The following is a 14,207-nucleotide window of genomic DNA, read 5'->3' on the forward strand; positions in this document are numbered from 1 at the left end:
TGGCTCTTTCCTGCCTTTCCTGGGGGCCAGGAGGGGAAGGAGCCTCAGCCAACAGAAAGAAGAGAGGCTTAGCTCAGTAGCCCTGCTGTGCAATTGAGAGAGCCTGGAAAAAACAAGTTCTGCCTTCCCACCTTCCTCCCCAAAGAGGAGGCTCAGCCAATGGAGAAAATAGAGGTTTTGTTCTGTTGCTCCAATGCGATTACAAAGCATGCTGTTATGCAGAAGGAAGAAAGAGGGAGAAGGAAGCAGACAACAGCCAGTTGTTCGGGGGCCTGATAGGAGCCCTTTGGGGGCCTGATTCAGCCCCCCGGGCCGCATGTTTGACACCCCGCTTTAAGGGATCTGAGTCCCAGGCTGTTTAAGGCAGCGGTCCCCAACCTTTTTGGCACCAGTGACCAGTTTTGTGGAAGACCATTTTCCCAGGGACCGGGGGGGGGGTGGGGAGGATACTTTCGGGATGATACAATTGTGCACTTTATTTCTATTAGTTTGGTTTAACGGTTAAGTGTGCGGATTCTTATCTGGGAGAACCAGGTTTGATTCCCCACTCCTCCTCTTGCAGCTGCTGGAATGGTCTTGGGTTAGCCATAGCTCTCGCAGAGGTTGTCCTTGAAAGAACAGCTTCTGGAGAGAGCTCTCTCAGCCCCACCCCCCTCACAGGGTGACTGTTGTGGGAGATTATGAGTCACTCTGAGACTCTGAAATTCGGTGTGGAGGGCGGGATATAAAGTCAATGTATTATTATTATTAATACTACTACTACATTGTAATAGATAATAAAATAACTATACAACTCACGGCCTGGTTGCTAACAGGCCACAGGACCGGTACATGGCCTGGGGGTTGGGGACCCCTGGTTTAAGGCATTAGATGCACCTTGAATTGTACTCAGAGATGAGCTAACCACTGGAGTTAGGGTTGCCAGGTCCAATTTAAGAAATATCTGGGGACTTTCGGGGTGGAGCCAGAAGCAAGGTTGTGACAAGCATAACTGAACTCCAAAGGGAGTTCTGGCCATCACATTTAAAGGGACCGCACACTTTTCAAATGCTTTCCCTCCACTGGAAATAATGAAGGATAGGGGCACCTTTAATGGGGCTCATAGGATGGGACCCCCTGGTCCAATCTTTTGAAACTTGGAGGATGTTTTGAGGAGAGGCACCAGATGCTATGTTGCAAATCTGGTGTCTCTCTCCCTCAAAAAACAGCCCCCCCCCATTACCACAGATACCCACTGATGAATTCTCCATTATACCCTAAGGGAATTGGTGTCCATAAGGAATAACAGAATGCCCAGCAGACACTTCCTTTATCTCCCCCCACCGCTTTCTAATGACCCTGAAGCAGGGGGAGGGCCTCCAAACCAGGGGATCCCCTGCCTCCACCTGGGATTGCAGCCCTAACTGGAGTTTTTTCACTGCATGTTCCCATAAAGCTCTTATCTTTTGTGTGTGTGTAAATTAACATTTCATTGAATTTTTTTTAAAAAAGAACCATACACCAACACAAAACCAGATTTTAAATAGTACAGCATAACAACATCAACAATTGTAAAACAAATGTGAAAAATAATAGTATGTAAAACTGCATAGCCAAAATAGAGCATATCAATTTCATAACCAGGACTTTTTTTTGAGCAGGAACGCAGTTCCGGCTGGCTTGGTGTAGTTCCTGCAGGGCTTTTTCTACAAACAATCCCTGTGCAAAACAATAGTGACATCAGGAAAAGAAAGGAAAACTCCCCTGTGCAAACACCAGTCGTTTCTGACTCTGGGGTGACGCTGCTCTCACAACATTTCATGGCAGACATTTTACGGGGTGTAGGGTTGCCAATCCCCAGGTGGGGGCAGGGGATCCCCTGGTTTGGAGACCCTCCCCCTGCTTCAGGGTCGTCAGAAAGCGGGGGGAGGGGAGGGGAGGGAAATGTCTGCTGGGAACTCTATTATTCCCTAGGGAGATTTATTCCCATAGAAAATAATAGAGAATTGATCTGCGGGTATCTGGGGCTCTGGGGAGCTGTTTTTTGAAGTAGAGGCACCAAATTTTCAGTATAGCATCTAGTGCCTCTCCCCAAAATACCCCCCAAGTTTCAAAAAGATTGGACGAGGGGGTCCAATTCTATGAGCCTCAAAAGAAGGTGCCTGTATCCTTCATTATTTCCTATGGAAGGAAGGCATTGAAAAGGTGTGCCGTCCCTTTAAATGTGATGGCCAGAACTCCCTTTGGAGTTCAATTACGCTTGTCACAGCCTTGAGCTTGGCTCCACCCCTAATATCTCCTGGCCCCACCCCCAAAGTCCCCAGATATTTCTTAAATTGGACTTGGCAACCCTAACGGGGTGGTTTGCCATTGCTTTCCCCAGTCATCTACACTTTCCCCCCAGCAAGCTGGGTCCTCATTTTACCGACCTCGGAAGGATGGAAGGCTGAGTCAACCTCGAGCTGGCTACCTGAAAACCTAGCTTCCACCAGGGATCGAACTCAGGTTGTGAGCAGAGCTTAGGACTAAAGTACTGCAGCTTTAACACTCTGCGCCACGGGGCTCTTTAGTGACATCAGGGTGTGTGGCCTAATATGCAAATGAGTTCCTCCTGGGCATTTTCTACCAAAATAGCCCTGTTCATAACAAAGGGTAACTTTAACAGCAGAAATCCATCAGTGGCTATTATGGGGCAGTGATGCTCTGTATTCTTGGTGCTAGGGGGCAATAGTGGGAGTTCTTATGATTAATTTGTAGAATCACTCTACAAATTAATGTCCAAAATGTCCTCTCCGTTAACAGCCTTGTTCAGGTTTTGCAAACTGAGGGCCATGGGTTCATTGAGTAAGTCAATCCATCTCAGGTTGAGTCTTCCCAGAGCTTTTTTTTTGTAGAAAAAGGCCAGTATGAACTCATTTGCATATTAGGCCACACCCTCTGACGTTAAGCCAGCTGGAAATACGTTCCTGTGCGTTCCTGCTCAAAAAAAGTTCTGGGTTTTCTTTTCTTGCTGCCTTCACCTTTTCCTGGCTGCCTTGTCTTTTCCAGCAAGTCTTGTCTTCTCATAATGTGACTAAAGTCCTATCTCTAAACTTACCAAATCCACACCCTTCTAAAATACAGGTGAAATGATGTTACCATCAGCGCTCACCAGGAAGACACACGTACACTAGACACAAACTTGTGTGAATGGCCTGAGCAGGTGAATCAAAATTTATTCTGGGGAAGACAAGTATAAAAGAGAGAACCTCTCCCTCATCACCCTACCCAAAGGAGATCCAGGACCTTAAGAAGATGATGGTATTGGCTTTATATGATCCCACCCTATACTCTGAATCTCGAACTTGTTTCCCAACCTGTTCTCTTCCCACGCCTGGGAAAGCTCTCAGCCAATCCGAGACGACCGGCCTCATTGCAGCCAATCACAGAACAGAATCGCGTCCCTCAACGAATGAGAGACCTCAAGCTGCTTTATGCGTCCTATCAGAACGAGTTCTACCGCTAAGGAAGACAAATGATTCCGCCTCTTTTCTTCTAATTTTTTTTTAGAACGGTATCGGGGAGGAGGGCCATCGAAAGGAGGCCGGATCTTATTTGATTGGCAGCGACCCCCTCAGCCACTCCGGAATGCACTTCCGCCAGGGCTTAGCCAACCAGCTTAAGCTCACGTGCCCTCCGGCCAACCGGGAGCGGCTCGGTTGCTACGGCCCGCCTCCACCCTGTTGCTAAGAGGGGTGGAAACGGAAGCCGAGCTCGCCGGGGTCAGAGGCCGGCAGTGTTGATGTTGACACTAGGCCGGGGCCCCGCTGACGGGCCGTAGCCGACGCCGCCGTCAGGAGACACCCCCCCTCCCCAAAAGGCCTCCGAGGGGAGCAAGAAAGAAATCAACGAGACTTACCTCAGGACAGCCGCCTCTCTTAGGCGCCTCCCCCCGGATGGATGGATTGATTCCCTGTCTCTTCCGCCTCCCCCCTGAGCTGCGGGGGTGAAAGCCAGACGCGGTGATCGATCCTGTCATCCGGGCGTTTTCCCCCCCTCACCTTTCTGAAGGAGCTGTCCCGTGCCCCCCCCCCCCCAAAGCTTAACCCTCCTCATCCGGGTCTTCGCTGGGTGACTTAGCCTCCCTCATCCGGGCCTTTGGCGTGCCCCTTAGCTCTCTTCATCCGGGCCTTGGCTGGCTCTTTCGCCCTCTCTTCCCCTCCGGTTGACCCACGGTGAGCCCTTCCATCCGGGTCTTACCTCAACCGCCCGCCCCTTCCCCTCAGGGTTACCTGTCAGCCCCTTGCCCTTTCCATCCGGGGCCTCGCCGGGTGGCTTAGCCTCCCCCATCCGGGCATTTGGCGTGGCCCCTTAGCCCTCTTCATCGGGGCCTTGGCCGGCTCTTTCGCCCTCGCTGACCCGTGGTTAGCCCTAACATCCGGGTTCCCTGTCAGCAGCCCCTTGCCCTCTCCATCCGGGTCCTTCTCGCCCCCTCACCTGGGCTTCCTCACCTCCTCTTCTTGTCATGACCATCCTGCCCAAGAAGAAGCCCTGCCCGGCGGCGGGGGACGGCGACCGGGACCAGCCGGGCTCCCGCGGGGGAGTGGCAGGCGGCCCCGGGGGCCCGGGCGGCGTCGGCGGCCCGGACTCCCGCGGCTGCTCTGGCTCCGACTCCCACCCTCGAGGCCCCGGCGGCGGCGTGGGAGGCGGGGTGGGCCCGGGGGACGCGCACTCGGGCCGCGGCGGCGCCCGCCCGCGGGCCTCGCCTCCCCCGCCGCCGCCCCGCTGGGGGCTGCCCCCGGCCGGCTCCCCTCCGCCCCCCAACCCGGGCGTGGGGCCTGGCGGCGACGGGCCGGGCTTGGGCCTGCTGGACCCGGGCGTGGTGGGCGAGGCGCGGGGCGGCGGCGGTGGCGGCGGCTGCTGCTCCGGCCCGGGCCACAGTAAGAGGCGGCGGCGGGGCGGCCCTGGTGGCGGCGGAGGGCTGGGGCTCGGCGGGGCGGCCGGCCCCGGCGGTGGGGGAGGCAACAGCCCCGAGCAAGACGAGGCCGGCGCCGGCTACAACAGCGAGGACGAGTACGAGACGGCGGCCGCCCGCATCGAGAGCATGGACCCGGCCACGGTGGAGCAGGTAGCTCGCTGCGGGGGTCCAGGGTCCCCTCTGGGCACGGTGGGGGGCGGAGACGGGAGGTAACCTCGGGCTGAGGAGGGAGAACATGCCCGACTCCTTCGCCGCAGGGCGTCCTTCCACACATGCAAAAGGAAACCCGGGTTTGGCCTAGAGTGAGGAGCTGCAGCCAATCCGTGGACGAGTTTACTGGCCTTTGTGGCACGGGTGTTTCGCTTTTGCATTTCCAAGCAGCCTGCAGGTGAGCTCTCTCGGGCCTATTTGTAAACCGGTAAGGTGAGGATTGGGCCAAAGGGATGCTATTCCCAAGGCAAGGGAACTGGCAGAGCTTTCATCTTTTAGAGGTCTTTTAGAGCAGTGGTCCCCAACATTTTTGGCACCATTGACCAGTTTCGTTGAAGACAATTGTTCCACGGACGGGATGGGTGGGGATGGTTTTGGGATGATACAACTGTGCCGCTTATTTTGGTGTAGTGGTTATGTGTGTGGACTCTTTTTTGGGGAACTGGGTTTGATTCCTCACTCCTCCACTTGCAGCTGCTGGAATGGCCTTGAGTTAGCCATAGCTCTCGCAGAGTTGTCCTTGAAAGGACAGCTTCTGTAAGAGCTCTCTCAGCCTCACCTACCTCACAGGGTGCATGTTGTGGGGGAGGAGGGTAAAGGAGATTGTGAGCCACTCTGAGGTTTGGAGTGGAGGGCAGGATTTGAATCCATTGTCATCATCTTATTATTATTACTACTACATTGTGATATATAATGAAATAATTATACAACTCACGGGCTGGTTGCTAACAGGCTGCGGACCGCTACTGGTCTGCAGCCCGGGGGTTTGGGACCCCTGTTTTAGAGAGTACTTGGCCTGTCTTCATGGAGCTTGTAGATTACAAATAGCTGCCAAGTGATGGTGCTGAGGGAGGTCAGAACCTCCTGGGATTCTCCAGTGGGAACAATTTGTCATCTTGTGCACCCTGGAAAAAGGAAGTGCTGGGAAGTTCACCCTTGCAGAAATGCAGCTATGCTTAGTTGCTAAATTATAAGGCTGCTTCCAAAGGAAGATAGAATCCCACCATAGATGCCTGGTGGTGGCAGAGACTGAAGGTAAAGGGAAGATATATCTGCAAAACTTATGTGTGGGAAGGGTTTTTTTTCCCTTGATTGAAAAGGGGAAGGCCTTGGCTGGTGATTGCCAGGAGATATTCAGTGTTTTGGGAGTGTGGGCAGTACCACAACAGCTTGGAGAACTGGAAGAGAGGAAGTGGGCATGAACTGCCTTGCTGGTGGAAGGATGGCTTCAGTGGTCTTAATTTTGCAGGAAATTCTAATTCCTGGTAGAATACGTCAACAAAAGGAACTACTATTTGGGTAGGATAGAGGAAGTCTTCAAATGCAAGGCCGTGATGGGAACTCTCATCTTGAGGACACTTAAATAGCAATTCGTTCAGAACAAACCTGAAGCCAAGATGTGTCATGGGATGCGAGGGGGAAAGGAAGAACTTTCTTGAGAATAACAGCATTGCCTTGCAGTGGGGAGGGTAACCTGAGGACATTGTCTCTGCTCAGAGGGCAGCCCTTTGTCTTGTGCTAATGACATCTTGAGAATCACCTGTGGGGGTGAAAGAAGGAGGTCACCTCTGTGTGAACAGAAAGAGGTCCCCTCCCCCCTCCATAGCTTCAGTTCCACTTTTTGATAGTGAGAATAAAGTTGCTGTGTTCAGGAGGGTAGGACCATTCTGTAATTTAAGGTGAATTTTCACTGCCAAGAAAACAGGTCGTAATTTGTTTGTGAGAGGATAGCAAGGTAGAGTGGGTGCAGATGGTGGCCACTGCTGAAGAGAACAAAAGGTGATCACACGAAGTTGCCTTCTACTGAATCAGAACATTGGTCCGTCAAAGCAAGTATTGCCTACTCAATACTTGGCAGCAGCTCTCCGGGGTCTTAGGCAGAGGTCTTTCGCATCACCTACTACCTCGTCTCTTTAACCGGAGATGCTGGGGATTGAACCCGTGACCTTCTCCGTGTCAAGCAGAGGCTCTCTCACTGGGCTACAGCCCCATCTTAAGAAATCCAACAGGAACAGTTAAAAACAAATCAAAGTAATAGGAGTTCTCAATAGTTCTGTATTGCCCTTGTGCAGGGGTGGCCAAAACTGTGGCTCGGGAGCCACATGTGACTCTTTCACACACATTGTGTGGCTCTCAAAGCCTCCACTGCCCCATCTGCTGACTTGGAAGAAGGCCTTTTCTCTCTTTAGATAACTTCTCCAAGCCTAGCCAGCCAGCAGCTTGGAGAATGCATTTAAAGTTGCTTTCTTCCAACTTTTGCCTTCCTCCATTTGCTTTCCTTCCTACCTACCTTCCTACCCTCCCTCCAACATCTGATGTTCATGCCTTGTGGCTCTCAAACATCTGATGTTTATTCTATGTGGCTCTTTCGTTAAGCAAGTTTGGCCACTCCTGCCCTTGTGGGGTTCTCTTCCTTGTGAAGAGCTGTAGTGTTGCTCTGGGGGTGGGCGTGGAGAGGTCTGCCCTTTGGGAATTGGAGAGAGGGAGCCAACTTCCATGTCCGGCGATACATATAAATATAAAACTAAAACGTCGATTAAGGATAATTTGTTTGCCGAGTCATGCTGCCTGAGTTCCTTTAACGGGAAATGCTGGAGAATGAACCGAGGACTTCATGCCTGCAAAGAATGTGTGCCTCCGCTGGGCTATGGGACCATTACCAATTAGAAATCTACTTGGTATTGGCTGCATGGAAAAATCCCACAGGCCATCTCTGTAGTGCTTCTACAGAGCCAGTTTTCCGGAGAGCCAGTTTGGTGTAGTGGTTAAGTGTGTGGACTCTTATCTGGGAGAACCGGATTTGATTCCCCGCTCCCGCACTTGCAGCTGCTGGCATGGCCTTGGGTCAGCCATAGCTCTGGCAGAGGTTGTCCTTGAAAGGTCAGCTGCTGTGAGAATCCTCTCAGCCCCACCTACCTCACAGAGTGGGGAAGGGAAAAGATAAAGGAGATTGTGATCGCTTTTGGACTCTGACATTCAGAGCATAGGGTGGGATATAAATCCAATATCATTGTCATCTAGTTGGGACTAGGTATTCAGTACGGCTCAGTCTGATCCCATCCTGTAGAGCAGGGGTGGCCAGACTTGCTTAATGTAGGAGCCACACAGAATAAATGTCAGATGTTTGAGAGCAGCAAGACATGAACATGAGAGGTAGGTAGGTCGGAAGGAAGGAAGGGAAATAGATGGGGGAGGCAGAAGTTGAAAGAAAGCAACTTTAAATGCATTCTCCAATCCTCTGGCTGGCTTGGCTTGGAGAAGTGATTTAAAGAGACAAATGCCTTTTCCAAGCTAGCCAATGGGGTGGTGAGGGCTTCAAGAGCCACACAATATGTGTTACACATGTAGCTCCTGAGCCACAGTTTGCACACCCCTGCTGTAGAGCATCCTTATTTATTTGTAGGTACTGGTCAGTCCCATCCCATTCAACTGCTGAGGACAAGAGGGGCTTTTCATATTTTGAAATGTGTTTTAAAGACGGAAATGACTCTTACTGTATATTAACTAGCCACCACACAAGGTAATCACCAATGTTCCCTCTATGCCGTGGCCATGGAATCTTGTGAGCAAAAATGCTACTTTGTGAGCTACTGGCATTAAATTAGTTTGCTCTGGGGCCATTTTTCCTGAGCTACGACAAAAATGTGTAAGCCGGAGGCCAAAAATCTGTGAGCTGTCTCTCGCTAGCTCAGCTTAGAGGGACCACTGGTCATCACGCCAGGCTTTCAAAGCGTAGGGAAGAGAGTTGACATTTTCACATGATCACAGGGAAATCTCTTGCTAGTCCTACTGAGCTGAAACGCTTTTAGAAGCTGGTTATTTGTTTGCAGCTGTGCTGGCTCAGAAGCTGTACTTTTCAAACTTTCTGCCTCCTAGATAAACTTTTTGCATTGTCTTTTCTGCTGAAATAAACCCCCTTCCTGGTTCTCCGCAACGGAGTCCCCTCTTGCGAGCGATTTTTGGACCTTTCCTAAGATCTGAGTAAAGGCAGAATTAGTTGATTCTTTTCGAGTGTTCTAAGCGTCCTCCTTGCGCTGGGAGCACAAACTAGAAGTGAGATCAAACGTGGCAGCCGAGGGCAGGCGCAGTTGAAGTACCTGGCACTGTCGCCCTCGATAGGTTTTTGAAGTGATGTGAAATCCAGATGTCAGAGGACTGAAGCAGAAACCCTTGCTGCTTTGGAATTTAGCTGGAAGTTCTGTTAAATGCAGCAGCAGTGAAATTGAAAAACCATTTTCCACTTTTTCGGGGGGGGGGGGGAGAGGAAAAGGCAGCTGTTTTAAATTGTAGCACTGGATTTTGCCTGAACGCTTCTCAGCGTGGGGGAGATAGGTCCGAAAGGTAAGAAGGGGGCAGCAAAGACAACCGTTCAGGAAAATCATCAAATTTATTCCAAGGAAGAAGCCAGATAAAGATTTCTGAATACTTGAAGATATTCTGTTTGCCCTTTATTGGAAGCCTAGGTCAGTGTGTTTCCAATCAGACAAAGGCTATCCCAGTCAAAAAGAGTAACATATATTTAGTTTAGAGGCATTTGTACAGCAGCGTCGCTCAGATTGCAGGCTCAGCAAGCCTTTCCCCCCTGCCCCCTCCAACTTCTGGCACGCTAGTTCTAGCTGCCACGTTTCCATAGGATGCACATGACTTGGGGTTGTCAACAGCTGGTTCTCAGCATTGCAGAAATGTACAGCGGGGGTATGACCGTGTTATGCCGGACATGGCCATACGTGGTTAAGCTCCAGCTACTACAGGACAAGTTTAGGGGTGGATTTCTGCATGTGCTTGTTGTTTTGCAGCGGAGCACATGAACTGCCTCAGGCAGAAAGATCCAAGCGGGCAGCCGCGTTGGTGTGAAGCAGTAGAACAAAGTAGGAGTCAAGTGCACCTTTAAGACGGAACAAATTTTTGTTCAGAACGTAAGCTTTAGTGTGCTCCAAGCACACTACATCGGACGAGGAATCAGGTACAATGAGCAGGGCTATATATAGTTGGTAGGCAGCGGTTTAGAATGCAAAATGGTACACATTTAAGATCCAATGACAGAATAGTAAAATTAACAAATTGAGCAAACCTTTGATCTGGGTAGCATGAGCATACGAAAGCAATAAAACAGTAAAATGTCAAAATGTCACACTATTATATAAGCCTGGGTCAAAAAGAGGGCATTGCTTTCACAGTAGTTTTTCGCTTGAGGGTGGCTAGAAAAAAATAGAGGTTTTCAGGGAACAGGAAAGTTCTGGCAGTGATATTTGATATGTGACGATTGTTTCATAAATGCATGCTGGGAAATGCTTTGAAGACAGCCCTCAAGGTAAAGAGGGTTCCGAGTTCAGTCGCTGCAACATCTCCGTGTGCTCTTGCGGTCTTCAAATGATGTCCAGACGCCGCCGTTGGGCGTCATGGGATCAGTCTTGTGACAAGACACTTTGGAGAAGGTGGTCTCAGAGGCAGGCGTGCTCCACATTCTTCAGGTTATGCAATGTGGCCCCAGTTGCTTGATAGGCTTCCTGTTTTGACAGCCTGTCCAAGATCAACAGGTCTGTTTCCGGGCAGACATGAAAAGCCACACCTGTTGCCACTCGGCCAGCATTCCATTGGCCTCTCGGGGGGCCAGTGGGACAACAGCAATCGAATAGCAGTAACCTTCAGTGTACTTTGGTTCTGAACAATACTAGGATTTCGGGTCTCCACAAGTAGGGGGGATTCTTTTTCCCTATCCAGTAGACAAGGTGGGCCCCTGAATTTCTCCTGAGAGGATGCTGAGTCATCTCAGAGGTGTTCTTCATCACATAGACTCAACTTGGTAAATAGGTTCACGACAGTTACTAGCCCACTTTTTTAAAAAAACCTCTCTTTTGTGCCCAGATATAACCCAGCTTTCATCATTTCTGTCTTGTAAAGCAAGACAAACTTCGGCTAAGCTTCCCCACCTGTTGATCTGGTGACAGTTGGAATTCACCACAGGTGATGCAGTTGGCCAGGAATTTGATCAGGCTGTGCCTTTAATATCATACGAACTCTCTGAAAATAGAAGTTTTGGTCTCCATCCCGAGGTCCTGACCATGGTGTTTACATGACTGTTTGCCGAGGTGTAAGTGCTGAAAGGGACAGAAAGCTTCCTTCATAGAATCACAGAGTTGGAAGGGTCCCCCGGGGTCATCTAGTCCAACCCCCTGCACAATACAGGAAACTCACAAATATCGCCCCCTAAATTCACAGGATCCTCATTGCTGTCAGATGGCCATCTAGCTTCTGTTTAAAAACCTCCAAGGAAGGAGAGCCCACCACTTCCCGAGGAAGCCTGTTTCACTGAGGAACCGCTCTAGCGGTCATGAAGTTCTTCCTAGTGTTGAACCAGAAACTCTTTTGATTTAATTTCAACCCATTGGTTCTGGTCCGACCTTCTGGGGCCACAGAAAACAGAGTTAAAATTTTAAGGACTGGTCAGTGTAATGTAAGAAATTAAAATAGTTTTCTCTTTGGGGGATTCACATCAATCTACGTGATAACAGTTGTGGATCTGCTCTGTGGCTCAAATCTACAAAGATTTCTTGCCTCCTGAAATACCCCCTGAAATGCTGATACTGAAGAGTGGGGGTCCCCCTGTAACTGTTTCGGAAAGGGGAGAAGTGAGAAAGTCACACAGTCAAATAGTGCAGACGGAAATCTTTCCATCTGTGTAAATGCCCCTGTGGATCTAACCCTGTATGTTTCCTGCATGAAAAGAATTTATGTTGGGGAAAATAGTACCAACCTGCATGGGGTAGATTATCATGAACAATGACTTCGTGCATTTTATTGGCCAGCTGCTCCTTTCCATCATGCCTATATAGGCACAGTCCTGGATCAGATGTTTTTGTGTGCTTGCTGCACGTGACCATGGGTTTTTAGGGTCTCTCCTTCATTAAATGGCTTCCTGCGTAGGAAAGGAAAAGGAAAGGTCCCCTGTGCAAGCACCAGTCATTTCCGACTCTGGGGTGACGTTGCTTTCACAACATTTTCATGGCAGACTTTTTACGGGGTGCCATTGCCTTCCCCAGTCATCTACACTTTCCCCCCAGCAAGCTGGGGACTCCTTTGACCAACCTCGGAAGGATGGAAGGCTGAGTCAACTTCAAACTAGCTGCCTGAAAACCCAGCTTCCTCCGGGGCTCGAATTCAGGTCATGAGCAGAGCTTAGGACTGCAGTACTGCAGCTTTAGCACTCTGCGCCATGAGGCTCTTTCCTGCTTAGGAAAGGTACAGCATACATTATCTTCATTTTTTAAAGACGTTGGGATCCGTTAAGCTTCTGAGGCAAAGAGAATCAAGACAGTAATTGAATTCCTGTCACTGCTCTTTTGTTTGAACTTAGTGCATGCATGCATTATATTGGGATATCCTTTGTCCTTGAAAATGCCTTAGGAATGGTAAGGAGGGCTGAACACAGAAGGTATCTGAACTTGTTTTCAGCAAGGAGGCGGCAGAACCAAAGCAGGGAGCTGAATTAGAGGTTGGCAAGTAGGAAGCTCGCTCCTCCTCGGGCAACTTTTCAGACCTGGCCCCGACCTGGTGGAATCAGCTCCCTATGGAGAGTTGGGCCCTACTAGATTTGCTGCCGTTCCTTAGGGCCTGCAAAATGGAGCTGTTCTGCCAGGCTTTTGGCTGAGGCAAGTGGGTGTCCTTACTTTACTGCTGAGATCATCTAGCTGACCTCCCTACTTGGACTGCTAGATATCAGGCCTCCAACTATGACACCTAGGATATCTGTATTGTAACCTATGTATTGTAACCTATGACATCTATGACACCTAGGATATCTGTATTGTAACCTATAATACGCGCTGTACCATCATGCTGCATCATTTGATGGTTTGATGGTTTTATTATTATTTTATTGTTGGATTTTACTGTTTTATCGTGCTTGTGACCCGCCTGGAGCCCATTATGGGGAAGGGCGGACTATAAGTCTACTAAAATAAATAAATAAAAATAAAATCATCTCACGCTTCACACAGTCGTCGCTCCACGTTACGGGGCAAGGGCAGTTTTGCTTCCTGAAACATGCCAGACATGCATGCCATGGAACTGGGATTGGACGTAGGCTTGAGTTGTTTGACTGGGGTGTTACAAATGATGGGGTTGTCCTTCTGGCTTCATGGCATATTGGAGCGTCCTGGGCATTCATGAGGGGAAGTTAACAATTAAAAGGCACGTGTGAGCAAAGCACAGGAATCAACTGTAGTTCTGTAAAGGCCAGGGTAAGGTAGGTAAGGTAGATGGGGCACAAGTGGACTGAGAAGCTGAATTTTGGTAAAGGAATAGCACAAAAGAAATTTTGGTAAAGGAATAGCACTTCTCCCCTTTCCAAAACCAACATCTTCCAGCCATCTGTGACGCAAAGGACGTCTGTCTTGCCTTGACCAGGGCCAGGGCCTTTTCAGCTCTGGCCCCAACGTGGTGGAATCAGCTCCCCACCGAGATACAGGCCCTACCAGATTTGTTAGCTTTCCACGGGGCCTGTAAGACGGAGCTGTTCCGCCAGGCCTATGGTTGAGGCAAGGAGGTGTCCTTTTCCTTATTGCCTATACTGTTATCCTCCCCCACATTGATCCATCATCTAAATTATTATATCTGGGCCATTGATTATATTCTAACCTGCACTATGATCCCGTCGGCCTCTGTTATATAGTACTATGTTGCTTTGTTTTTAATTGTATTTTATTGGTTTTATTATATTTGACTGGTTTTGTGGTTGTACAGTCGAGTCCTACACTTAGCGACCCCATGGACAAAGTCATGCCAGGCCCTCCTGTCTTCCACCATCCTCCGAAGTCTGCTCAAATTCATCTTTGTTACATCAGTAACGCTGTTCATCCATCTCCTCTTTTGCCATCCCCTTCTTCTTTTGCCTTCTGTCTTTCCCAGCATCAGGACCTTGTCCATTGAATGCTCCCTTCTCATTTGATGGCCAAAGTATTTGAGCTTCAGCTTCAGCATCTGACCTTCCAGGGAACAGTCTGGGTTGTTTTCCCTTAGGGCTGACTGATTGGATCTTCTTGCAGTCCAAGGGACTCTCAAG

General features: G+C 49.7%; 1 protein-coding gene across 2 annotated transcripts in view; it reads left to right on the plus strand.

Moving 5' to 3' along the window:
• The first annotated feature begins 4,477 nt into the window (after positions 1–4,477).
• Positions 4,478–14,207, plus strand: part of OTUD5 (OTU deubiquitinase 5) — a 74,157-nt gene continuing 64,427 nt past the window's right edge. For both annotated transcript variants that reach the window (XM_060252743.1, XM_060252744.1), the window contains exon 1: positions 4,478–5,086. In XM_060252743.1, coding sequence (XP_060108726.1) covers positions 4,484–5,086 — 603 coding nt within the window. In that variant the 5' untranslated portion in view covers positions 4,478–4,483. The remainder of the gene's footprint in view (positions 5,087–14,207) is intronic.

The sequence above is a fragment of the Heteronotia binoei genome, chromosome 13, assembly GCF_032191835.1.
Source record: "Heteronotia binoei isolate CCM8104 ecotype False Entrance Well chromosome 13, APGP_CSIRO_Hbin_v1, whole genome shotgun sequence".
NCBI lineage: Eukaryota > Metazoa > Chordata > Lepidosauria > Squamata > Gekkonidae > Heteronotia > Heteronotia binoei.